Source organism: Stegodyphus dumicola, chromosome 12 (genome assembly GCF_044657685.1).
Source record: "Stegodyphus dumicola isolate Sdum_Otavi_A_Nest chromosome 12, ASM4465768v1".
NCBI lineage: Eukaryota > Metazoa > Arthropoda > Arachnida > Araneae > Eresidae > Stegodyphus > Stegodyphus dumicola.
The window spans coordinates 16,920,282-16,947,915 of NC_140779.1; the positions used below are offsets into that span (position 1 = coordinate 16,920,282).

Here is a 27,634-nt window from a genome sequence, read left to right on the forward strand (position 1 = left end):
CATTGTTTGAAAAAGCCACAAATGCTCTTTTCAATAGAAAATCACTAGCACTGGATGTAATTTAGCCATTTATTTTAGTATTTCATTATGTTAAGCTCATGGTAACTTAAAACAATAACACAAGCTATGATTGCCCTTCCCCGTTCCATTGTTAACCGCGAGTAACTGAAATCACTGAATCAGTGGATACAACAGCATAACTTGGTTCACTTTTGGTACTTTTAGAATGAAAAATTTACCCATTTTCAACAAAGCTTTCATAAATTCATTGCACATCCTGCAGAATAAGGTTTCGACATTTCAGTGGAACTCCTCTTTTCTTAAAAGTTGTAATCTCCATCCAACGATTTGCTTCTTAGGGATGGAAAGGCATGCCCTCAACTGTTCTAGAATCAATTTTTATTTCTAAAATTTTATGTGATCAAAACTTTTTTGCTGAAACTGGACTCAGTTTCATAAAAGAAGTGCCAGAGACCCTCTCATTCAGGGCTCAGGGGCACTCTGGCTAGAATTACAATTTATCTCAAAAACTGAAAATTATCGGAGCTAAACTACAGCACAATTTCTGATACAGCATATAAAAAGTTAAACCACTTATTTTTCATGTTACATAGCCATCATGTATATGTTTACAAAGTCACATATTGTGGCTTTTGCCAATGTCTGAATTCTGTAATTTTGAAAATATTCCACTTCATGCAATCCCAAATATTAATCACTTTTTCAAAATGGAAGGAATAATAGAACTTGTATCCTTCTTCCCAAAATTTAAACTGGGCTATCAAGAATTAATCGAATTTATATTAAACCGAAATGAATGTCTTATGATCATGTTCAGATTCAGAAGTCACGCTTACCCATTATTGACATTAAATCACACTGTTTGGTGACAATGTATATATGCTAACAGCATTAGAGGCTCTATATAAGTGTTACAAATCTCTCATTTACTGACCTCTTACAGGGAAAAAAATTTCTATACTTAATTGAATGCTGGATACTGCTATTACTGTATTTGCTTATAATCATTTGGTTTCATGTGTTACAGATTCAAATAATTATTTTCTCCAGAATCATTCAAGTCATTAAAAACATTTACACCATAACACATTTCATGTCATTAAAAACATACTTTCAAAATGTCGGACCTTTTACAGCACTACATTGTAAAAGTAAGATACATTAAGTCCAGTGCCATTATTTGTATTTGAGTATTGTCATTTCTACGTACATATCTGTACCTTTCTCAAACTGGAAAAGTAGTTAACATTTCAATTTTTTAAATTAGAAAACATTCAGCGCTCTTTGTCACACAGTCTGCTCTAAAGCATCTAGTATAAAAAAAAAGCCAGTGGCCTAGCGGTTGGTTGATTTTTTATGGCACAAAATCTTGGAGGTTTATTACACACCAGACGAATGGTGAATAAAATCCAAAATGTACAAAAACACTGTATCAAATGAATTGTTGAAATGAACCTGTAATACTGATGAAGGTATGGAGAAATGAGTGTGAGAAATGTTCTAGCAATAGGCATCTCTTTTTACCATATGATTTTACCAAATGAGATGTCTTTTAAAAATCTTATGAGGTTCATGCAGGGATTTCTTCCAATGAAATCTGTTAACATTCGTAGAGTTAAAATGATAATCATGTTTCTGACTAAAAGCGGGACAGCAGGTTAAAATGTGATTGACTGAAATGGGAGTGCTGCAAGTGCCATAAATAGGCTCATTATCTCCTTTCAAGAGCTACTGATGTGTCAATCTGCAGAGAACAATTCGTAGGCGAGTCAGCAATACATCCTCCTTTCGATTCCCTCTCGACTCCCAATACTCCAAAATTGGGTTTTACCTGCCTTAGTTTGTTCAGAATCTGGCATTCCCAGAGTTCTTGCCACCTGGTTTTTGATCTTTGTTTTGATATAATTAGGTAGGTCTGTAGAAAGGGACATCATTTTCAGAGGTAACAACAGCAGATTTTGCTGCGACATCGGCGAGTTCATTGCCTTTGATGCCAGCATGCCCAGGCACCCAACAGTAAGTAATAATACCTGCGTTTCTCAGACGGAGGTGTGCCTTTAAAATTTCTAAGACCAAAGGGTTTTGTATTTATTGATTCAAGAACACTCAGAGAGTCAAAGTAGATGATGAACTTTCTGCCATTCTGCTTAGAAATGTAAAGTTTATGAAGTTTACTATTGATTTCTTTATCACAAACAAAAGCTGCTCCGACACGATCATGATTCTTTGAGCCATCAGTAAGAACTGCTCTATAGTTAGAATGACTGCTTCTATGATCTGGGAAAATTTGTTGATATTGGACATCATTGGTACTGCTCTTCTTAAGATCTCCAAAAATGTTAAGTAGGTGAATATTCACTCCTTGCCAAGGAGCAATACTGAAAAAGCTAAAGCTTTTGGGATGTAGATCATTTAGGTTGAATTCTTCAATCAGTAGTTAGTGAATGCGAAAATCAAAAGGTGGGATACATGAAGGACGTGCTTGGTACATATGTCACACACATTCTTGGTAGATATGCCAAACACATGATTAGATGTCATGAGTCGGAGAGGATGTTCGGCCTGTGACATTAGTTTATAACGAGGTTCAATGGACAACTGCTTGCATATGAATTCCAGAGATGGTTCAAAACAGACGACATATAAACTTTGGACTGGAGATGTTCTGAAAGCTCCACAGCAAATCCGTAGAGCTTGATTGATGGTGGACTGGATCCAATTTCAGTATAACAGAAGGTCTTGTTGATCCATAGATAACACAGCCATAGTCAAATTTGGATTGAATTAAAGCTCTATAAATCCGGAGCATAGAACAACATTCTGCTTCCCATGAAGTATTGGCAAGTACTTTCAGTATGTTGAGAGTTTCAGCACATTTTTTCCTTTAAATTTAAGATATGCGGAAGGAAAATGAGCTCCTAGGAATTTTGCTTCTGGCTCAAAGCGGAATCAAAGAGCCAGCAAGATGCAACTCTGGATCAGGATGTAGATTTCTTTTGCAACAGAAATGCACGCAGACAGTCTTCTGGCTAGAAAACTTAAAACCGTTGTTGTTGGACCACTTTATGATTATGTTTAGAGCAATTTGCAGTTGTCTCTCAATGTATCTCATATCTTGACCGTGACAGTAGATCATCAAAATACAGGGAACCATGTACTGTGGGAGGAAGTTCTTTTAAAATGGAATTAATTTTCAGACTGAAAAGAGTGACACTGAGCATTTGGGGTACACCTCCTTGACGTACAAATACACAAGAAAGCAACGAACCAATCTTAACTTGGAAAGTGCGGTCCTTCAGAAAGTTTTGAATGAAGATGAGTAAATTACCTAGCAGCCCAGTGCTGTAAAGGTCATGAACAGTTCCATGCTACCAAGTTCTATAATATGCCTTTTCCATGTCAAAGAAGATTGAAAACACATGATTTCTTTTCACAAATGCATTATGTACTGCGTTTTCTAAAAACAGGGCATAGTCAAGTGAAGATCTTCCCTTACGGAAACCACTTTGGTAAGGCGATAGGTAATGATTATTCTCCAGATAGTATGATGGTGATTTACCATTTTTTCCATGATCTAGCAAAGGCAGCTAGTGAGCACGATGGGGAGATACTTTAAAGAATTTTTCGGGTCTTGCAGGGTTTTGCTATAGGGATTACAAAAGTCCTGCACCAGGCAGTTGGAAAAATTTGTTCCTTCCATATCTTATTATAAGAGAGAGAAGGACCAATAGAAATTCATAGGGCAGATGCTTTATCATCAAATAACTTATGCCATCAGGACCAGGGCAGGTCCTACCAGTGCAAGACATTACACTTCTTAATTCAAACATGGTAAGATCTTCATTATAAGATTCTGAAGTAGGAGGGGAAAAGTCGATTTGAATCCTTTCCAAGCGCATCTTTGTGGACAGAAACTCTTTTGAGTAGTTGCAACTGCCAAATACAGCAGCAAACATATTACCTAAAGCATCGGCTATTTCTTCTCTAGTGCTTATCATCTTTCCATCTTTTTCTAGAACAGAAAAGGAATAATCATTATACAGTCAAAAGTCGTTAATCCGGACTCGTCGGGACTTCGGCGAATCTGGATTATCGATTTTTCCGGATTATAGATCATCAGTTTAAATCTGGTAAGATGGCATGCAGAAATTATAAAATTAAAAATATGAAACCATAATTTATGAAATAAAGAACAATTATGATCTAAAGGGTATCAAAATTTACAAAAAAAAAGCTTAATATTTATTTGTTTACTTTATTAAACATTTCTTTCAATGTAAGTTGTTTAAGTTGCTTCGTTTTATGTGATAATACTTTCTCTTTAATTCTATAAACAGACATAATTTCTTGTTCAGTTACAAGTCCTGTTCAAGTCCTATAATTGCTGTGTCGAGAATACAGACTAATTTGTCAATCGAAATTTTTTCATTTTCAATAAACTCTGTGTCACTTTCTTCACTATCGGAAGAGAATTATAATGATGAGGAACTTGATTAAAATCATATCAAAGACAGAGTACATTGAGATGAAATACTACATTTAGTAAGGAATTATAGGCCAAATAAAATAAAAACATCTGCCCTGAAGATAAGGATACTGCTGACAGTTCAACTTCCAATTCATTGCACGCCGCGGCATTCCCCATAAGGTACTATGTGCATTGAGAAGTCACCTAAAAGCAAAAGAGGTTCTGGGAGCTGCTCCTATTACTCTAACTCTCGCTGATCAACATGCTCATGTGGGAGCAAATAAATAGTGCACATCGAGATTGAAGAGCATATATTAATCTGAATCACCGCAGCTTGAAGGGAGGTTATCAAAGAGAGACAGTGTATGGGTGATTGTGGAAAGCAATAAGACCCACACCACCACAGACACGATCCCCAGACCAATTGCCCTTTCTTACTGTGGTATAACTCTGTATCTTAGTATATCTGCTTGGTTTTAGCAAGATCTCCTGAAGTGCAAAGCAGATAGGTTGATAGAGGTTAATTAAATCCTTAATATTATCCAGGTTTTGATGGAAATCCTGCCAATTACACGAAATAAAACTACCCATTATAGACGCTTATTTTGGCATTTCTTTTACTTTTGAGGCAAAAGGTGTTTTGGAAGGGATAACCCTTGTTCTACGTCCATTTCATCTGAGTCATCTAGACGTCCTGAACTCATGCTTGCAATAGAACTTTGACTGGGGGTTCTGGGTTTTTGCTTACTTTTCTCTTCGATAACATCTCTATGTTTGTTCTGTTGGACATCCTGTTTTCCTTCGGACGTTATCACCAGCATACTACTTTTCACATCAGGTTTTTTTTCCTGATTTTTGGTTTCTTTGATTCTTCTGTCAGTGCTAGTTCATTTTTTTTTTTTTTTTTTTTTTATGGTTATTGAGGTTTGCATTGATACTTATCTGAATGATTTTGCTGCAGATACATAAGATTTATTAGGTTTTGGCTGATTGGATTATTTGGTCCTGGGTTTTTGTTTACTTTTCTCTTCGATAACATCTCTATGTTTGTTCTGTTGGACATCCTGTTTTCCTTCGGACGTGGTCACCAGCATACTACTTTTAACATCAGGTGTTTTTCCTGATTTTTGGTTTCTAGGATTCGTCTGTCAGTGCTACTTTTTTTTTGGGGGGGGGGGTATGGTTATTGAGGTTTGCATTGATACTGATCTGAATGATTTTGTTGCATATGCATAAGATTTATTAGGTTTTGGCTGATTAGAGAGAACAAGTCTTTTGGCTTCTGTAAATGATATCTTTTGTATAACTTGCTCAAAGCTTTTGTGTAACTAATGTTTTGAATTTGTTTTTCTGTCTGCCATTTTAGACATTATCTTGGAAAATCTGGGTGCTTGCCTTTACAATTTATACATAAGGGGGCAGCAGAGCAACCTTCACTGCCATAGCCTACGATGGAACATCAAGCACACATGAGGATACCACGACAAGAGGTCTTTCCATGTCCAAAATGCCGACACTGAAATCAACGCACTGGATTTGGTATATACAGCCTGACTGAGCAGTTTAAGTATCCAGCTGTGATGTTTGCAGGCAGGTTAAAGACTTGAAGGTAAGTATGATATGTTTAGTGGGAATCAGTTGACCTTCTTTCCATATTTTGATCCACGAGCGCCACACACGTTTGATCTGCCAACTCTTTAACGAATTCCTCTTCAGTTACTGACAGTAAGTCTATTTCAGAGATTACTCCTCGGGACAAAATCAGAGTGTTATGTGTCTTAACTGCAAAATTTGCTTGTCCTAATTTAGTTAGTTTCAAAAGACTATTAGACCACTTTCCGGACACAGTTTCTATCAAAAGATTTCCAGACCGAAGTCTCTTAATATTTTTCAGTTCTCCTACAGAAGGCAAAAGATGTTTGTTTATTAGAAAGGGTGACATTTTTTCAATTCTTCAGAGCTAGTTATAATTTAAAAAAATGTGCAAAATACATCTGATACAGTGCTTTCTACGTCGCTTCTTAATCTTTTGTTACAATCGGAGTATCAAGTACATTGTTGGAGCAGGAGCATTCATATTTAAATGGAGAAAAATTCAAGTCTGACCACCCTACCCACCATGAAGGCCAACAAAGGGACGCAGATTCCTATGGCAGAGCTACCCGGACCCATACGAAAACTGAAGTCCCACAGTCGGCTTTCCCAAAAGCAGGTACTCTCGAGAGCTTGTCCCCAAGACACTGACATAAGGACTAGTGACCAGCCGTGAGGACGACAAGGTGCCTCCCATTTCACTGAAGCAGAGGCCAAAGCAGTCTGTTGGGGACAGTACCTCGCCCCTCAACTTCCAGTAACATGGGTCTCCATGCACGGCAAACACATGGGCAGTTTCCTCGCCACTCGAAAACTAGGAACAAAGCGGTTCTAGTTTCTTATGACAAGCCTGAACCTCACAAGAGGAAAACCACAAAGGAGAAGGGAAATGAGAAAAGTTGCAGTTAAGAGGAAAGTAGGCAGAAAAGAGGAGAGATCACTGGGGTCCGAGGATTGTGACACCTGATCAAAGAGATGGTAATCCCCTGAAGGATCTTCACCTGCTATGCTTTAGCTGGGCATGTTGGAACGATCTTCATGCCTAGGGTTGCTCTACCAGGAGCTATGCTTCTGATGTACTTCACCAGTTCCGCCCAGTGACAACCCCCCCCACACTATGTTGAGGCATCATAGCAGGACTTGGGAGTGGGGGTGATTGGCGATTTTTTTAGTGATTTTTTTTTGGTGAGCGATACGACTTATGGTAAACCCACTGCTGGACAAGTTATTTATTGTACCCATTACTTTGTTGTCATTTTATTTTTAAAATAATGCGTTTTATTATGCATAAATTCTGTGTTTTAAATATTATTTACGACTTCTAAATAATAAAAATGAATTTAATTTTGCATTTTTATTTGAAATAAAAATTTTATTGTTTATGATATTTTATGGAATTTTATGTTGTTAATGATATAATGAATGACGTCACATTATTTTAAAAGTAATTGGTTTTAATATTTATAAATTTAATCTAATGTTTTAAGTATTATTTACGGCTGTTAAATATTAAAATACAATTTAATTTTGGATTTTTTAAATATGATTTTATTATGAATGATTATTTAAATAATTTTAATTCTATGCATGATGTAATCAGGTCCCTGATTGATTACTGAATATTTGTGCATTACCGCGCCATTTTAAAATTTTATTATTCATCTCTTCGAATTCCTCAGATTTCAAAGCAAATGGATGTGTCCGTTTCGAAGATGATGTTGTTATTGGTAATTACTAAGAATTTTTGGTATCGGAATAAAAAAACTGCCATTTGAGACCTTATTTTGGCCAACCTGGCTTTCCTAATCAAAGATTTATTTAGTGTTAGAAGGGTCAGAGGAAATTTATTTTAAATTTTTGGAGGAAACCTCGCTGACTGCTTCTTCAATGAAAAGCAAGAGATGAGGATCACAGATGAAGATCCTTTTTTTTTTTTTTTTTTTTTTTTTTCTGATACTTATCAATATACGACAGGTAAAATACTTTAAAAAAATGTAAGTACATATTTTTCTTTTACTTTATAATTGTATACTTCAATTTTTATTAAAAAATTAATACACTGTTTACAAAAATTCCTGAGATATTTATTGCCACTTATGTTTTAATGTTAAATAATTATACCGTATAAAACTTATTTTAAAGGATTTGAATTTAAGTAATTGAAAATTTTTAATTCTTTTAAACGTTGGTATGATGTTTTTAATTCAATATTCAATTTCAGTAATATTTTATTCCAATTAAATGCTGGCGCAATGTTTTTATAGCGGTGTTTTTATTCTATTATATGAAAGTAAAAATTTAACCCTACTTTAGCATTTCATACTTGGCTAATCTTTAGAATATGGTAACAGGTAGTTTGGTGACATTTTGGTAAGGCAATAAAGGTTACTAGCTAGGACTTTAGCAATAATCTGAGAAGGACACAGTTCGAATCACAGATTATTTTGTCTCAGAGAAATGAGAGATTATGAGACATGTAATGCGACATTTTCCAGAAAATTCCAATGGAGATTTTAGCTAATAAGCACTTAGAAACAATTTCGCTGCTAAAGTGCAGAATCGCCCACTTATTTGTTTGGCACTTTTTCCAAGAGTAAGAAGAATTGGATTTTTGTCAATTTTCTTTGACTTTTTAAGCAAAAATAGGTCGATGTGTACATGGATAAAGTCAAGAGTGTGCGCAATGCCATTTTTGTGCAATTCTGGGATTTTTTTTTAAGTGAAAATAGGTCGATGTGTACATGGATACCGTGTATGTGCAATTCTTAAAGACGCGGCAAGCAGTAGGCGATTCTACACTTTCTCCCAACTTCACACCTAATCTTTGTCATGATTAAGCACTTTTGTTTCATAAAAGTTCTAGCATAAGCGTAATTTGGCTAGCAGACGGAAAAAATGTTGAGTAAAAAAAAAAAACATGCCTTTACTTCGTGAAAACAAAATGGCGTCCAAAAAAAAAACTAGCAGGTTGCTGTAGCAGGGTTGGTCACCAAAGTTTCGCCAAAAAATAGCCAAGTTACCATAATGTAAAGATTCACCTACACTCTTAGTAAATGTACTTATTTACATTTGCCTGCCATCTTAAAAAACAACGTTTTCAACAAAAAATTAATCCATTATTTTTAACAATATTATTTTTTTAAAGCTTCGAATACTTTACTATGCGTGAAATACGTAAAAACAGCTTTTTTCAAGATGGCTGACGATTGTTAAAAACTGTGCCAACAATTGCACCAATGTAAATAGCCAAAAATCCGTGCAACGATCTACCAAAGTAGCACCATTTATTTTTTTACCTTTCTCACTTTTTACCCTGCATACATATTTTTAACTGAATATAAGATTCCCTCCTTTCCTATACATTTGATCTGAAGTTTGGTAGAATCTTATAATCGAGATTGCAGAAGAGATAGGAATTTCATTATCGGACTATATAGAATAATCACACTGTTTAAATGCTAAATAAATCTTACACACAGGTAATAGCTAACTTCCACTAATTCACTAATTATGATAGCCTCATCTAGTTAAGTGATTTCAGTTTAAGTCTGCATCCACTACATTGGCTAATGCTAGGTAAATTCACTGTGGCATAGTAAATGGAGGGCTATATGATTATGGGAAAGAATGCCTTCCTGGATGACATTTTAAGGGAAACTGCTTTGTGCTCACAGTGTACATGGAGAAACCTGCAAAAACCTTCCATGCAGATTGCCCATTCACTAGAATTTGAACCAGGTCGAACTACCAGTGTTCAGCGACTTAATGATCGGATGCTGGTGGTCGGCATACTAGTTACTCAAATTTCTGAAAGCAAATAAATATGAAACTGTCATCAATTTCTTACTTTTTAATTGTATACCACAAAAGATATTTCATTTAATAGTTTAGCTTGTCTTTCATTCTAATCAAAACTTTGCTCTTATCAAAAATTTCCCTGAATCCATCCCAAAATGTAAAGATGATCATATTTTTGAGTAGATGTTGTGCATATATATGCAAGTAAAAAAAAAAAATGCAAATAATAATTAAAAGTTCATGCTTCTAGAAAATGCAATATTTTGAAAGAAAGGTCAACAGTAAAAAACGAGTAGAACTAAACATAAAAATGGGGGGGGATAAACACATAAAAAATTAAATATAAAATAATAAATATAAGAAATTGATTGCCAAGCCATATCTATTCCAGGTTGGACAAATAATCAATGAAATTATAGCCACATTTTTCAAACGTGTGATGAATAATCCAAAACTAACTGTTTTAATCATATTAATATTTATCAATCTATAATTAAGTTCATTACAACACTTTCACATAGCACATTGTTTATTCCACACGAACATTAACTGACAATTACTTCACTTCAGTTTGACCAGCAACTAGTGTGTTGCCACATATATGTAACATCTCTCCTCTTTTAGGAAACTCATAGGAATCAATGCATTACAAAATTATCATATTTGGATGGTCGATATACATTACGACCACTTCTTGTTTTATATACACAATCACGATTAATATTATTGCTATTATTTTGATGGTGAGGATCATTATGTATTTTTGGATGTTCACTACTTATATTTTCCTCATTCTCATTACATAGATCATAATAGTCTAATGTCACTAAATTCCGATTTTTTAGTTTTTCTTAAATGGAATTTATTCTGTCTAATTACCCTATTATCTTTTGTTCTAATCCAATATGATCTAGGAGTTGAATGCTTTTTTAAACCTATAGCAGTCTCCCATTTATTTTCCCATCTCAACATTACCTTTTCCCCAGGAATAAATTCAGGTCTTTCCCTTGCATGCTTATCATAATAGATTTTAGCCTGTTTCTGCTTACTCCTCACCTTTTCTCTATATTGATCTTTTACAGTTGGTTTCAATTCTGTTTGTGTAATTGGTAATCGTGTTCTTAAATTCCTACTTAATAGCATTTGACTTGGTGATAAATTTATACCTGAAATTGGAGTATTTCTATATTCCAGTAAAGCCTCATTTAATTTCTCTAATCCTGCTTTTCTAAATAAAATCTTAGCTATACCTACCAACCTTTCTGCAAATCCATTGGATTTAGGATATCGAGGACTGCTAATGATTATTTCAAATCCCCAATCCTTTGCGAAACTCTTCATTTTCCAACTATTAAATGGTACGTTATCACAAATTAAAGTTTTGGGTATTCCATGTGTTGCAAATATCGATTTCAATTTACTAGTAACTTCCACTGCACTTTTATTTTTTAGAGGAATTATGTCTACCCATTTAGTTAAGTAACAGCCTATTACTAGATAACTTTTCCCTGCATACTCACAGATATCAGCACCAACCTTTTCATAAGGTAAACTGGGAATTTCATGAGAAACAAGAGGTTCTTTTACTGTTTGAGGCCTGAACCTATCACAAATTAGGTATTTAGAAATCATATTCTCAATGTCACTGTTGATTCCTGGCCAAAATAGTACTTGTCGAGCCTTAGCTTTGGATTTTTCAATCCCACAGTGAGCTTCATGCAATAATGTTAACACACACTTTCTTAATGCAACAGGTACTACAATTCGATTATTAAAAAAAACTAAATCTTGTTCAACACTCAACTCATTTTTAAATTTAAAATAAGATCTTGCTTCTTTAGGAATTTTATCAACACTCAAAGGCCATCCATTTTGCCAATATTCTTTCACTAGCATTAACCCTTCATCTTCTAATGTACCTTTCTGAAATTCCCTTTTCTTACTCTCAGACATTTGCAGTTGTTTTGTTAGTGTATGAACAATCTCTGTCACATCAATGTTTTCATTCGTGCCTGTATCAATAAAGGAACGTGACAGTAAATCTGCAATATACATATATTTCCCAGGCAAATATTTAAGTTTTAAGTTATATTTTAAGAGCTTAATTTTTATCCTATGCAATCTATTTGACAACACATTAGCAATATTTTTGTTCATAATTGAAACTAATGGTTTATGATCAGTAAGCACTTCTACCTCTCTATCATAAATGTAATAGTGAAATTTATTAGCAGCAAATAAAATACTATGAAATTCTTTCTCAATCTGAGCATAGTTTTTTTCTGCATTATTTAAACTCCGAGACGAAAAAGCAATTGGTTGCCCATTCTGCAACAAGCAGCAGCCTAACCCATCTTTAGAACTATCTGCCTGTATAGTTATAGGTTTACTGCTATCAAATATTTCTAACACAGGTGCATTGGAAATTATTTTTTTTAATTCCCTGAATGCTTTAGAATGTAGCTGTAACCACTGCCATTCTACTTTGTTTTTCAAAAGTTCCCTTAATATGGCTGTTTTCTCTGAAAAATGTGGTACAAATTTCCTCAAATAATTACACATTCCCAAAACATGCTGTAATTCATGCTTATTCTGAGGTTCCTGTAACTCAGTAATGGCTTTAATTCGATCAGGATCAGGTCGCATGCCTGACGCATTAAATAAATGACCTAAATATTTAACCTCACTAACCCTATATTGAAGTTTTTGCTTGTTGAATTTAATATTGAGTTTTTTAGCTCTGTTGATGACCTCTGTTAAAATTTTATCATGTTCTTGTATAGTGCTAGCAGCAATGAGGATGTCATCAAAATAGACCAATACTCCTGGTATATCACCAAAGTTTTCAAGATTGCGTTTCTGAAAAATTTCAGGTGCACAGGAAATACCCATTGGAAGCCTTAAGAATTTATAGCATTCAAATGGTGTGCTAAAAGTACAAAGATCACTACTATTTCCATCTAACCCTATTTGAAAAAACCCATCCTTTAATTCCAAAACAGAGTAAATTGATTTATTACATAGCGTTGGTAAAATCTCCTCAATTGTTGGAATCAACACATGTTCTCTTTTTATAGCTTTGTTAAGATCTTGAGGATCAAGGCATATTCTTAAGGATCCATTAGCTTTTTCAATTATTACTAGACTGCTAATCCAGTTCAAAGGTTGATCAACTTTTGTAATAATGCCCTGTCTCTCTAATTCGCTTAATTTTAATTCAAGTTTAGGTTTTAAACTAAGTGGTACTCTACGTAGTGGTCTCACTACAGGAGCTATCTGATCATCAACCATGATTTAACACAATCCGCTAAATTTCCCCACACCTTCAAACACTTCTGAATTATTAATAATAAATTGATCTTTAGATGGAGGTAAAACAATTGTATACTGATCCAACTTACCTTTAATTGATATTCCAACCTTATTTATAAACTGAATTAAATTAAGTTTAACACATGCATCAATTCCTAATAATGGACGTATATGCTTGCTAGAAACAATTAATCAGTATGATCCACACCATCTGAGGAACATTGTAACATTAATGACCCATCAGGTTTAACCTTGGACCCCCCAAATACTTCTAATACAACATTACACTTGTCTAAAATAAGATTCGAGTTCTTAGCACTCAGTGTTTCGTAAGTTTTCACAGGCAAAACATTCCCTTCAGACCCCGTGTCCAACTTAAAAGTCACAGTTGTCCCTTCAACAATTAAAGTTTTAGTCCAATCTTTTGTAGATGATGTTGAGCACACACTTTTAGTTCTTTGAATATTTATGGAATTCACGAAGAATTCATTATCAAATTCCCTATATACACTGCGTTATCATGCTGAGAAACATTTTGGATGTGCTTCAGTCTACACATAGTCGAAAAGTGATTTAGTTTGCCACAACTAAAGCATTTTTTTCCCATATTCCGGATACTGTCCATTAACGTGATGTCTGTTGCATTTTTTACATAAAGATGTCTCAGTATTTGAAGTGTCATCACTCCATCCTCTGTGCTTCCTCACTGCTAAGGTTGCATTGGCTCCTCCTGTCCGATGTTGCTTCACTTTTTCTCTAGTTACGCTGTCAACATTAAGTTCTCTTTACGTTTGAGCACGAGCTTTGCTCAATTCAGCTGCTTTCCCTAATTCAATTTCTTTTTCCAAACTCAGATTATTTTCTCGCAACATCCTCTCCTGTAAACTGGCATCTGATACTCCAAGGACAATGTGATCACATGTGACAGAGTCACTCTGCTCACCAAATTCGCAAGATTTTACAAGTTTTTTCAGGTCAGTTACGAAACAATCAAAAAGTTCCCCTTCTTGTTTTCTCTTATTGAATAAAAATCTCTCCACCACAACATTTGTTGTAGGTGTCGTGAAAGCTTCAAACCTCTCAAGCACTTTTTCATAGTTACCCTGATCTCCTGTTGAAAGATTGAACGTGTTGAACACGTCAACTGCTTCCTCACCAGCGGCATTTAAAAATAAAGCAACTTTCACATCTGAATCTTTTGAAGCATTTCCTGAAGCTTTCATATAAATCTGGAACAGCTGCTTGAATCAGCGCCAGTTTTCAGCCACATTGCCGTCGAAACTTAGGCCTTGCGCTGGGCGACAAAATTCCATCTTGCGTCTGCTGAGAGGAAAAACAACCAAGGGGATTCATTGCCTGGCAATTAGTTGTAATACTATTCCACATGACTTTGCCATGTTTTACTCATATTAATATTTATCGATCTATAATTAAGTTCATTACAACACTTTCACATAGCACACTGTTTATTCCACACAAACATTAACTGACAATTACTTCACTTCAGTTTGACCAGTAACTAGTGTGTTGCCACATATATGTAACACTAACTTGGAATATTGAACAAGCTGTCCTCTGTGAATTAAATAAATAAAATAAAAACGATAACCATATACATGTTACCTAGCATATTCTTTTAAAAAGTGTAAAATTGGCTTTCGTTTAGAAGTGTGTTGTATTATTTCTGTGCATTCTACGGTATTACATATTAGTAATATAATTCAACAGCATATTTGCATTCTAAGGTATCGCATTTTAGTAATATAATTCAACAGTATATTCCACTGCGATGATAATTTTATTTTTCATTCATTGGTGCACTGTTCATTCATACATTTATCCCAATTTATGAATTATATTTAATTTATACCATAGAATATGCTATTAAATTTCCTTTTAACAATAAATTGTATAATTTAAAAAACAAAATAATGTATACATTTTCTGTATGTATTAAATACTGTATGTTGCTGATTAATTCACGCTAATGACAACTTTTCAAATCACTGCAAACTTAGCGGTTTCCCCCCCCCCAAATGTGGATATTTATTACTATTAGCATTTGTGAATATATATTAAAAATAAGGTGATACTATTTATAGTTCTCAAAGATATTATTTATACTACTTTTCACATTATTACTCAAGGCACAAACCAAGGTAAGTATGGTAATATAAATTTTCAGTTTATATCCTATCATTTAATTCCAGCTAAAATATCTTTCTGAATTTAAATAGATTAGAAATTAACCCTCATTTTTTTAAGATCTCTGTCTGCATTTTGTCTTAAATAATTCTGTATAAATAAAATTTCGATTTATCAAGTGTGATGTTTCTTTCATTAATAAAAGTTATTCATCAATCAAATTATATAAAATCAATAATGGTAACTTTTAATAGACTGAATTACAGAAGTTAAAAACAAATTAGTTTTAAAATTTATAAATGATAAGAACATAGAAGATATCAAAATTTATACTTAATTAAATTTATCAAAATTTATACTTAATTAAATTAATAAATAATATAAATTTATACTTAATTAATTTATACTTAATTAAACTACAGGGATTTTTATGAAAGCATACATCCTTAAAGTTAGGTCGAATGAAAGTATCCATGTCCCAAAAGAAGCAGAGGCAGTAAACCATATAACATACTCAAACTTGTACACATGGATATTTGTGGTGTAATGAAATTTAAATCTTTAGGTTGCGTAAAATATTTTATAATGTACATACATGACAAATTATGGAAAATTATTAGATGCCCTAGTAAAAAGATCAGAACCTCTTCAAATATTTAACAAATACAGGCTGAAAAACAGGTAGAAAAGCAACTTAAATTCTCTCAAGAGATAATGCCAAAAAAGTCAGAACTTAGAAATTCAGGTAAATTTAAAGCAGGGAGAGCATTATATGCCTTCAGATAAGTATAGACCTCAACAAAGCAGAGCTGCAGAACATTCCAACTGTAACTTGGTTAAAATGATCAGAGACGTATAATTCAAATTGCTTCAGACATTGTAAGCAGAAATGGCATCTGTAGCTGCTTACATACAAACCAATGTCAAACTAGAAACAGATCCAAAATACCTAACAATCTGGCCTAAAAGAAAGCCTGCTTTTGCTCACTTTAGGATAATAAGAAGTAAAGTTCTTGCACTGATAAATTCCAAATGAAAAACAAGTTTCTCTCTAAATATGTAGAATACATTTTCATTAGAAATTTGGAAAGTGTATCATCTGTTGAAACCTAGACCTGCCAAATAATATAAAAGCATGATGTTTGTTTTTTAGAACTACTGTACAATAAACACAATCAGGAATTCCAATAGCTGAAAAGAAATACAGAATTCATTACTACATAAAAAAAGATTGTTCAGTTGACAAAAATTCCAAAACACTAAATGAAGGGAGAGCAGACATTGAAGAAAATGCAAACTTAATTTTGCTGTAATATTCTTACAGCAAAACACTATAGGACTACTTAACTCAGAACAAAAGCCACCAGCTGGTAACTTTTCAAGAAAAACTGAAGTTTTTAAGGAAAGCTGACATATTTATATTACGTAAAATAGCCTACAAATTTAGTTATTGAGACTAGATCAGGATACAGTTACACTTTCAGCTACTCTAAAGAACAACACCGAAATAAAAAATAAGAATATGAATATAATAATGAGATAAATATTCTTGCAGAGCTTAGAATTCTGTGGATAATTATTTAACAAAGAAAATACCCTCCTCAAACTTTTAAAGCAGCAGGAAACACAGGCTCCTTTACTACTTTTTCCAATATATATTAATTGAAAAATAAAAAAATTAGAAGAAATAAAAATTTCCTTAAACATTAAAATTTTGAGTTAACTACAGATAACTGTTAGCTCAGTATGTTTCAAAAAGGCAATCTCATTATTCAGCAGCAAGTAATTATGCTGTCCCTTTAAATATCCGAGGTAGAAGAATAAAAGAAAACTGACAGCAAATGTCACAGATTACTAAAATGTAGAGGTTACTAAGTAATTTTATATGCACATACAAATGAGTAAAAAATATCACTTTGTTTTCTACTTTATTTCAAAAATGATAAATTCCTACTTATAGAAAATATAAAATATTAAAAAATATATAGGAACAGCTATTGAGGAGGAACAGAATTGCATTTTAAATATAAATATATGCTAACAAATTAAAATCTGCTCTTGAGAATAATTCCTAATTTAAAAATCACATCAAAAGCATAAACAAGTTTTAAATTATAGATTTATATAGCACAGAATGAAACCACCTGAATTCAAACAAAATTTCAATAGCATTATGAATCACCTCAGAAATATAAAGTTATACTGTATACGGGTTAAGTTTATATATTCATATATTTTAATTTTCTAAGTTCATTATAAAATAAGTGTCAAGTTTACAGAATTCACAATTTATCAAAATACTAATAAAAGCGATTTCTATGTATATAAATAACATACTTAACTATGTATAAATCTTGTACAACGACCAGTATTTATATCAATGACAAACTGTTTATAATCCAAAGAAATACATGACAGACTCTCTACTCATTTCATAGAAAGGAGATTTCGAATACAAGAGTATAAGGATAACAGTGGAGGGATAAGTACAATGCATAATGAAAAGAATAACTTAAGGTTTGTTATCTTACTTCTTAAGAGATGGTCTCTCTGTATCTTGAGGCGGCATCAGAGCACCACTACTACAAGTACCACTGTTTTCAAGCTCCAACTCACTCATCGTTTCACCTAATCATAAAGCAAGTTTGTAATTTCATGGAAATACGTTATTAAAGTGATCTTTCTATCTTAAGAAACTTATACAGTGTTATTCAGAACTTTCCATTACACATATTTTATAAGAACACTGGAATCATCACTTTCACGTCATTTTTATTCCATTCGAAATGTTATGTAATTAAAATAGTCACAGTCTGATTCTGGCAGTCTATACGAATATATAACCAGCAAAATGTGAAAAATTGTAACAACTTCGTTAATAGTATACAAATAAAATACTTATATAACCCAACTAAATGTGTAATTATGAAGTAAAATCTACTACGTTCGTCAGCAAAAGGCCGAAAATGTTTAATGTACTTTTTTCAAACCAAGTGCTGCGTTGTGTAGAGTTCGAACTTAAACGCTGCTTACCAAACGAACTGTCAATCATTGAAACGTTTGGCGGCAACGAATCACATTAGATGCTTGTAATTCGTGTACTATTTTAGCGTTCAATCGTTAAAACCTGCCAAAGACTCTATAAATATACGTTACTAAAGCTTATTTATTAATTTCTTAAAAACATACTTTCAGAGACAGACATTCTCTTTAAATTAAGATACGATTATAGATCCTACACGGTATTTATACCTTTGACGTCACACAAGAATTCCACACAGATGCGGCAACTTCCTGACCTAAATCGTGCCAGGCATGAGCAGTCGCAAAACCAATTTATGACCCTCGCTCATTGGTTCTCTAGGCAGGTTTTCTAGTACTCTTGTCTGGATATTGGCGTGGTTTCCCAGAAAATTGCAACAGCTTTTTGGCGCAGAGCCAGAAACGAACAGTTTAATCTATTTATTTCATGTCAGAGTTCGCTTAAACTTGCAACGATTCTTATGAACTGCTGCGCCTATCCTTTGCATTTCGTTTCTTTTACGCGAAGTATCTGTAAGCTGTTGAATGTAAACTTGCACTAATTGAAACAATTACATAATTTTAGATGTATTTACATCATATCCAAACTACTTTTTTAATGTAATCTCTGGAGCCAATGGCTCTTGTGTGAGAAAACTGAAAACTTTTCGATGGTTTTGAGAAATTTATATGACATGAAACGTAGAAAGCTGGCATCACATAACAGCAAGATTTAATTTGGAAAGCGGAGGCAATTAAAAAACAATGAAAAAGCGTGTGAAAGGATTGCGGTGAATGTATCAACCCAAAAGACGGTTAAATGTCATGTGTGGTTGAACGCACATAAATTATAAATGTAGGTTATTGAATATACAATTAATAAATTTTATTATGTTTTACTGGATTCTCAATATTTCTGAGTTGTGGTTTAAAATTTGTAACCGGTTTCTCAAAGCACTTTGCTAGGGCAAGGTCCGCATGTAAAATTTTAAAATAAGGGCCGAATAGAAATAATTCTGGTTGTAACTTTTCATAATACCTGAAGGTTATACATTGGTTTCCCTCATTTATATCGTGAATACCAGTCCTCTAGTTCGAAAGTTCTCCATAAACGCCATTCCTCTCCTTAGACAGATAGCCTTCGTATGCTTTCTGAAAATCAAATTTATCTAGAGCCCACCAGCGGCCGAGCGGTAAAGTCGCTGAACACTGGTAGTTCGGTCCGAGGTTCGAATCCCGCGAACGGGCTGGCTGCATGGGTGTTTTCGTGGTTTTCCCCATGTGTAACGTGTATACGAGCCAGTTTCCCTTAGAAAGTCCTCCACGAAGGCATCCCTCCCCTTAGGCAGATAGCCCTAGTGTGCTTTGCCAAAATTAAATACACACAAACTATCTAAAAATAAAATTTAAAAAAAAATCTGTAAGCTTTCAGATTTTACAATTACGCCCAAATGTAAACTCTATTTAACGTTTTCTGTGTTGCCTTTATTTCTAAAATATGCTCTTCGCACTTAAACCATAAAATTTAGTTCAACAGCAATTCGCAAGATAATTTTAAAGTGAGCAAGCACATCTTTAAAATTTCCCATACACAGTCTCACGCGCTGGACAATACTGTAGACGGGAACATTTTTTTCCCGTGTACAGTATTGCCATTTTTTCCTTTGAAATGGCTGAGTTTGTTAATCAAAAATTCTATAATGTCTGATAAAATATGAAATAAATAATAAAACAAATTCCAAATTAGGCCTTCCAAATGTCCATATTCGGTGGAGGATTATGTTATTCAAAATTTGATGGCTCTAGGCCCCGTTGTTTTATCACAATGCTAAAAACGTACATAAATTTATGCATATTCTGCATTATTTAATTTCTTTAAATATAAAACCAGGCTCTAATATTTGGTGGCAACAATTTGAAAAGTGAACCGACATTTCAACGCGAAATACCAAAACGAAATTAATAGTTCTTCTGGGCAAAATGCTCATTTTAACCAATAAATTAATAGATTAAACATACGTTTAAAACTGAAGATTTCTAAAAAGTAATTGCAGCATAGGGAACAAATATAAGCTTAGAGTCTAATCAAACACATTAGCGGAAGTTTATTTTAACGACTAAGTTCAGACATACAGATCAAAATATGGACGTACACAATACAAAAGTTATCAACAGCATCCGAGAACACAAAGCTGTCGAATTTCATCAATTCAAAATAGCACATGAAATGTTCAAATGCAGTAGCGCGTGCTCAGAAACAGCAACAGAATGTACATGTTACAAGGAAGAACATGCGGCTGTTTCAAAGGGATGTATGTCTATATACCTTAAAACAGAAAAGCACGGAAAAGGGATACTCACAGGAAAAGGTTTTTGTTCATTATCAGGAAATGCATGTTAATTGGAAGTCTTTTTATTTCTAAGATCCAGGTATTCTAGATGTATAAGTGATAATTAAATGAAATTCGACTCAATTATAATATTCAAAGTTAAACAGCAAATGCAGATCGATAGACGAGAAGCAGAGAAACTAAGTCAAATAAACAGAATACTGGAAACTTTTAAAGCATTAAGAAGGGAATAAAATGGAAACTATAGTGATATCCCTCCCCGAAGATACTTGCCTTGTAACCAATAAAGATATACGAGTAATTTAATTTAAAGGCTGGAGCGATCACCGGACTACATTTCTTGAAAGGCGCGTATCGCATGAAGACAAAGGAGAAGAGGGAATGACGCGGCTCGAGGAGAGAAGAGGCAGACAGTTGTCGGACCGAGACATTCTGGACTTGATATTCGGAGATACGCCTATTGTTTCGATTTTCGGAAATGTAATATTTCCAGGCTCTAATAAACAACTAATGTAAAATAAATTCAAATATGAGTATGGATAATTTGCATGTTACTTTATAAGGTTTTTATCAAGCATTCAAATGTCTACTTAGTGTAAAATGCTAAACTGATTACCCGGTGTCGTAGCACACTCTTGGACTGAAAATTGTGAATCTTATTCCATCGACGAATCACGACGCTTGAGTGAATTTTTCTTCATCGGAACTTACAACCAGTCATTTTCTCTTCCGAAGTATTCTATTCATTTACTAAAATGGTAAAGAACAGCACAGTTCAAGCCATTGGAAATATAGCACATGTTTTGGTGAAAGCTCCTCCTTTCTGGCGAGGAAATCTGGTTTCGGCAGATTGAAAACCAGTTCGCGTTGTCCCATGTAACAGAAGAGTGTACAAAATTCCATGACGTAGTTTCCGCTTTACAACCTGAGGAGTTAGCAGTTGTGCGAGACATTATTCTTAACCCTCCAACCGAGGCTCCATATACAGCGATCAAAAACCGTCTCTGTACACAATATGCCGATACAGAGAAACAGCAGCTCAGAGACCTCATTTCCGTGATGCAGCTTTGGGATAAAAAGAACCGTCACGCCTCTTACTGGAGACGCGAAGTAAGGCTGGCTGACGAATGAGTGAGAATCTTAAATAATTTTTCTGCAGCGACTGCCAACACATGCAGAACAGATTTTAGCCATTTCTAATGACTCGTTAAGTAAGTACTTGTATACGTGCTCCGTTTAAGCATTACACGGATTGGTCTCAGCTGAGAACCCCCATATTAAGCAGGGTTGGGTCTGCCAATCAAAAATCCCTCGGAAGGAACTTTGCTACCGCTCTGGGCCCTCAATCCGAAGTGGCATATGGAAACTATATATATTTAAAATTTGTCTCTCAACGACCACCGCGACCTCCTGGGATCGCAAGGTCACCAATCTCGGTTCTTAGGTTTAACCGCGACCGGGCACTGTGAACTTGGAGATCTCACTGGTCGTCAAAATTTCTGCCTGTTAGTAATACTCAGGTTGCAGTTCACAGCAGGACATTATCTAGCAAGCCCGGTGCCGTCCCACACCGAGCTACAGAACCAATTGTTCCGTGACTTATGCTGACCCACCTCAGACAAGCTATCAGGTTCAATGTTCCGTCTTACTTTCTTCGGGAACATGCAAGGACCTGACTCGGAACAGAGAGCTTACTAAAGCTATGTTCAATAACTGTGGGAAGTAGACAGGATACACAAGAAGGGTATACAAAACCCTTTATTTTTCTCTCTTTACAATAAATTCCGTACTTCGGAATACAAAGACCCACTACTTGTGGTCTAAACGTAAAAATATAAAAATACAAACTAAACTCTAACTTAACTTTGAAATAATAAACGTGGAAGATTGGCCTTATATTAACAGGAAGCCGTATGTAGTACAGAGAACTGTTAACACTACAATACGTTTAAAATTATCAAGAGGATTAAACCTCTGGCCTGGAAGGCAACCAGCAACTGAGTAAAACTTCTAAGGTAAGCGGCCTGCTTCGACTAACTGCTTCCTCTCTCTCGCTTGGCAAAAAGCCACAACTTAAGTACTTGGCGTTCGCCAGACAAATTTTGCATAAATAAGTTAACGCTTTTAATTCTGGCCGGAAGTAGAAAATAAGAAGTGATAGTAAAGATTTAAAATAAAATAAACGTTAGTAAAACTTAAGATCCTTACATACTTCCCGCCAGAGTTAATTAGTTTGAAACTGAGGTCTAAAACGACCTTGTTGAAAACTTTTAGCTCTAGAATCTAACACGAGGCCAATCTTTTACAAACATTTCTCGCTAGAAACTAGAAATTTAAAAAAAAGAAATTTGTTTTTACAATAGCAGCTCCAAGGGCACGCAATTTTCCATCTGTACTGCATCTAAACAGGAGCTTTTATTCAAATCTGGTTCCTTCCAGAGATCTGGAAGGAAAACTAGTTTAAAGAAATGTTACACAATGAAATGGCAAGTAACATGCATATTTATATTTCTCTTAACATTCTTATTTCATTCATGACTATTTTAATTATCTCTCCCCGTGCTCTCTGACATGTGTTGTAAAAGAACACCAAAACGAATGTGTTTATGTATACGTGTTTAACACTTCCTCCTACAATCAAAACACTAACGTGTTAAAAATTCAACATACCAAGACCTCGTAACACACCCTAACTTCAACTCTAACCCCTGAAGTACTATTCTGAAAGTGGCTAACTCTGAAGTGTAGCGTCAGAGAGCCTAACTACATTCATTCAACCTTTAACACATATTCACCATGATTCGGTCTTTTTACAGCCACACGAATAAAAAAAAAAAATTTAACATTACTTTCGCTTTTACCATATCACGGTATTTCTTAACATTTAAAATAACAGTTCACATTGTATATAAGAACATATTAACATGCCGTTAATTTTACGCATTTGAAAACATACATTAGTGTACATTGTTAACTTCTATTCTTTTCAAAGCAAGTGCCAATTCTTTCTACATTGAAATACTACATTTCAAAAAGTCTTTCAGACTAAAACTTCTTTCTTGCCAGAATGTTTTAAATAAAATTTATACAATAACTTTTACAATATTTAAGTATTTACACATCGCTATTATACATCAACTTTAGTTTTACGCGCGAGTAATTGAAAAACATAATACCAAAATCGGTAACAACTCATTTCTCGCCCTTTTTGGCGATAAAGGTAGACCTCGCATGAGGTAAAACTTCTTGAAATCTGCCACTTGCAGTAAGAATGAAAGATTAACTTAAGTTTGCAAAGTAACATAAAATTTTACTTATCTTTGTGATATTCGGACATTCTTTTCTGAGCCCAGTCTTGGAAGGAAGCACAGATTCTCGTTTGATTTATCCTCCTTCTTGTGCGGGCTCGCCCTTCAGTGCCTTCCTCTAGAAGCTTTCTTTTTTCTCCAGTTCGGTCACCCTTGAATACCTTCTTTTTCGCCTCTGCCTGTGGTCTTGGCCGTTTGATGACAGCTGGTCTTGGCGGAACCGGGAAACTTCTTTCGCGTTCCTGCTTGGACCTCGTTGCTGGCCGTTCAAATTTTCCTTGTAACTTTTCCTCCGCCGCTGGTGGCCCTTCCACAGTTCGGTGACATTTGCTGCGGAGAGTCCTGTCGGATGAGCAGATCTTCCGTTTTAGAGCCGGGTTATAGTTGCCGTCATTTCTCCTGGTTCTCTTTGCATACGTCGTCCTTCTTTATTCTTCATTCTGGGGGTGTTCGTGAGCTCTCTTTTCTGGACGGTGGAACGGCTTCTTTTTCTTGTTACTTTCAATTTTTCCGCGGGGAACCTTTCTTTTCACTTGCTCCTGCCTCTTAATGGCTTGCCCTTGTACTTGTCGTTTTTTCACCTCTGGAGCTTGTGCCTGCGGTGTCTGCCGTGCCGGATCCTGCAAAAGATCTGTAAATATTTGCATTTTATTACGATCATAGTAGGGTTTGATTTGATCAATGTTTGCGGAACAGGTTTCACCATTCCTGGCTTTTAACACTACTACAGCGTGAGTTATTTTTTCTATGACATATGGTCCTTCAAATCGTGGAAAAAATTTGGCAGTTTTCTCTTCTGGTGCTGAAGAAAGTGAATGCTTAATTTTTAATACTTCATCCCCTACTTTATAAGTTACTCCCCGTCGTTTCAAGTCATAATACAGCTTTTGTTTTCTCTGTGCTACTTGAGTATTCTTTTTTTGCTTCTTTAATTAGTTTTTCTATATCACCCATTTTAAATGCTGGGGCTCTTTGTTGCACATAAAATAATTTATCTAACGGCGTTATAATCTTTCTGCCTAAAAATAACTCAGCAGGAGTTTTGCCCGTTGTATCATGTTTTGCGGTCCTAAGGGCGAAAGTAAATTCATTGACATAGTTATCCGAGCTTTTATGAAAATTTTTAACATAACTACGGATAATTTTCACTATATTTCTATTGACCCGTTCCGCTATATTTGATTGCGGCCGATACGGGACCATTTTTAAATGACGTATGCCCAGTTTTTGGCACATGTCTTCAAATACATTAATTACAAATTGAGGACCATTATCCGATATAACTTTTAGGGGCGCCCCGTATTTTAAAATATATTTATTTAAAATAGAATCAGTAACTAATTTCGCGGAGGCTCGTTTTAAGGGAACAATTTCGGTCCACTTACTAAAATGATCAACCATAACAAGGAGATAGCGACTTTTATTTAACTGACTTTTTGGGAAAGGGCCCAATAAATCGATGCCAATTATTTCATTTGGAAATTCGGATTTAATACTATTTAGAAACCCGGCCGGGCGGAAATTAATATAATTAACTGCTTGACATGTTGGGCAGGACTGGACATACGCCCTTGTTAACTTTTGCAGTTCAGGAAAATAGACTGCCTCGCGTACGCGTTGGATAGTTTTTCGAATACCAGCATGAGAAGCTAAAGGGCTGTCATGGAGCTCCTGCAGGATATTTAATCTAAAACTAGCTGGGATAACAGGTCGAAATTCGTTGTTGGAATTTGTAGTTTTTGTATAAAATAATAGACCATCTATTAGTTCGTAATGGGCCGCCCTATTTCTTATCGCCACAATATCTTGGTGGCTAAAATTTTCAGGATCCTTTAAATACTCATAAATGCTTCCAAACTCAGGATCCTTACCCAGTTCGGTTATTACAGTTTCTCGGGAATTTATTGTACATGCTGTGAGCATTGCCACCTTTACGGTATTACCTTCTTCTTCTATTTTAATTCTGGATAGGGCATCTGCTACGATATTTTCCTTTCCGGGGGTATGCTTGATTACCAGATTATATTCTTGTAGCTTGAGTGCCCATCTTATTAACCTAGGGGATAAGTTTTTCCCTGAGTACAATCTAGTTACCGCCGCATGATCAGAGTACACTGTTATTGGCGCCTTTCCAAAATAGACTCGGAACTTTTGCACTGCTAACAGAACTGCAAGTGCCTCTCTCTCGGTCGCGGAATAGTTTCTTTGTGTTTGATTTAAAGTTCGGCTAAAAAATGCCACGGGCTGCTGATTTTGCGAAAGTATCGCTCCTACCGCACAATCCGAAGCATCCGCTGAAATTTCTAAATTCTCATTATTTTCAGGAAATTTCAACACAGGGGCTTGCGTTAATGCTTGTTTTAATTTTTCGAAAGCACTATTGGCTTCGGCCGTCCACGAGAATCTTGCCTTATTCCTTTTTAATTTTAACAATGGTTCAGCAATAGCTGCAAAATTTTTTATAAAGGACCTATAGTATGAACAAAATCCTAGAAAAGAAGAGAGCTTCTTCACCGTGGTTGGAGTCGGATACTTTTGTACAGCAATTATTTTTGATTCGTCTGCCTCGATTCCTTTCTGAGATATTTTGTAACCTAAATATTTTAATTCAGGGGCTGCAAATTTGCACTTTTCGACATTAACTTTTAGACCGGCCTCATTTAATAAAGAAAACACCTGTCTTAAATCCTGTATATGTTGATCGAGATTATCACTAGTAATAATGATATCGTCTAAATAGATAAATGTGGATTTTCCAAGAACAGGCCTTAACACAATGTCCATACATCGCTGAAATGTTGCCGGGGCCCCTGAAAGGCCAAACGGCATACGCAAAAATGCATAAGTGCCAGACTTGCTTATAAAAGCAGTCTTAGGCACGTGCTCAGGCCTAACCCCTATTTCAAAATAACCAGTCGTTAAGTCTAAAGTCGTCATATATTTGGTGGATGTTATGTTCCTTAGAATTTCTTCAATAATAGGTAACGGATATACCGGATATTTAGTTATGGAGTTTAATTTACGGTAGTCAATTGCGAATCTCCACCTTTTTGGATGTGTCAAATAGTCATTATTTTTCTTACATAAAACCACCGGGCTAGCATAACTACTTGAGATGTTCCTTATGGTCTTTTTACGTAGCATATCGGTGATATGCCATTCTATAATTTTTTCCTTATTCTTATCATACCGGTATGCTTTGTGGCCAACTGGCATTGAATCTCCGGTGTCAATACTATGGTTAGTAACCTGAGTAAATCCTGGAATATCACTAAATAACGAAGCAAATTCACTTACCACTTGTCGGATTCTTCGCTGTTCTTCATTAGGCAGGTGGTCAAGATTTAACATCGGCGGTTCAGCCTTTTCTCCACGAACTGGTTTCATTGTCAGCTTAAAATCCAGCGTTGCTTGTGCCTCTGAAAGAAAATTTATTCCTAAGATTATATGTGCTTGCAGATTCTTTACTATAAAAAACATAACCTTTACTTGTTCGTCCTTAATACGGACATACAGCGGTAATTTACCTATACACTTACATTTTTCTCCTTGCGCCGCTAACACTGTCGTATTATCCGAATTATATATACGATATTTACGAAAATACTTCCTAAAAA

At 34.9% G+C, this 27,634-nt stretch overlaps 1 protein-coding gene across 3 annotated transcripts in view; it reads right to left on the bottom strand.

Annotated features, from left to right (window-relative positions):
• LOC118200849 (uncharacterized) overlaps positions 1 to 27,634 on the bottom strand; it is a 163,379-nt gene that overhangs the window by 89,671 nt on the left and 46,074 nt on the right. The window contains exons 1-2 of one of the 3 annotated variants that reach the window (XR_004760154.2): positions 18,371 to 18,617; positions 17,869 to 17,965 (exon numbers count right to left, since the gene is read on the bottom strand). Coding sequence is in view for 2 of the 3 variants with exons in the window: in XM_035372827.2 (XP_035228718.2) it covers positions 17,869 to 17,965; positions 18,371 to 18,389 (116 nt within the window). In the remaining variant the exon portion in view is untranslated. Of the gene's footprint in view, positions 1 to 17,868; positions 17,966 to 18,370; positions 18,618 to 27,634 lie in introns of those variants that run through there. The other 2 variants (XM_035372827.2, XM_085827499.1) reach the window with 2 other exon arrangements.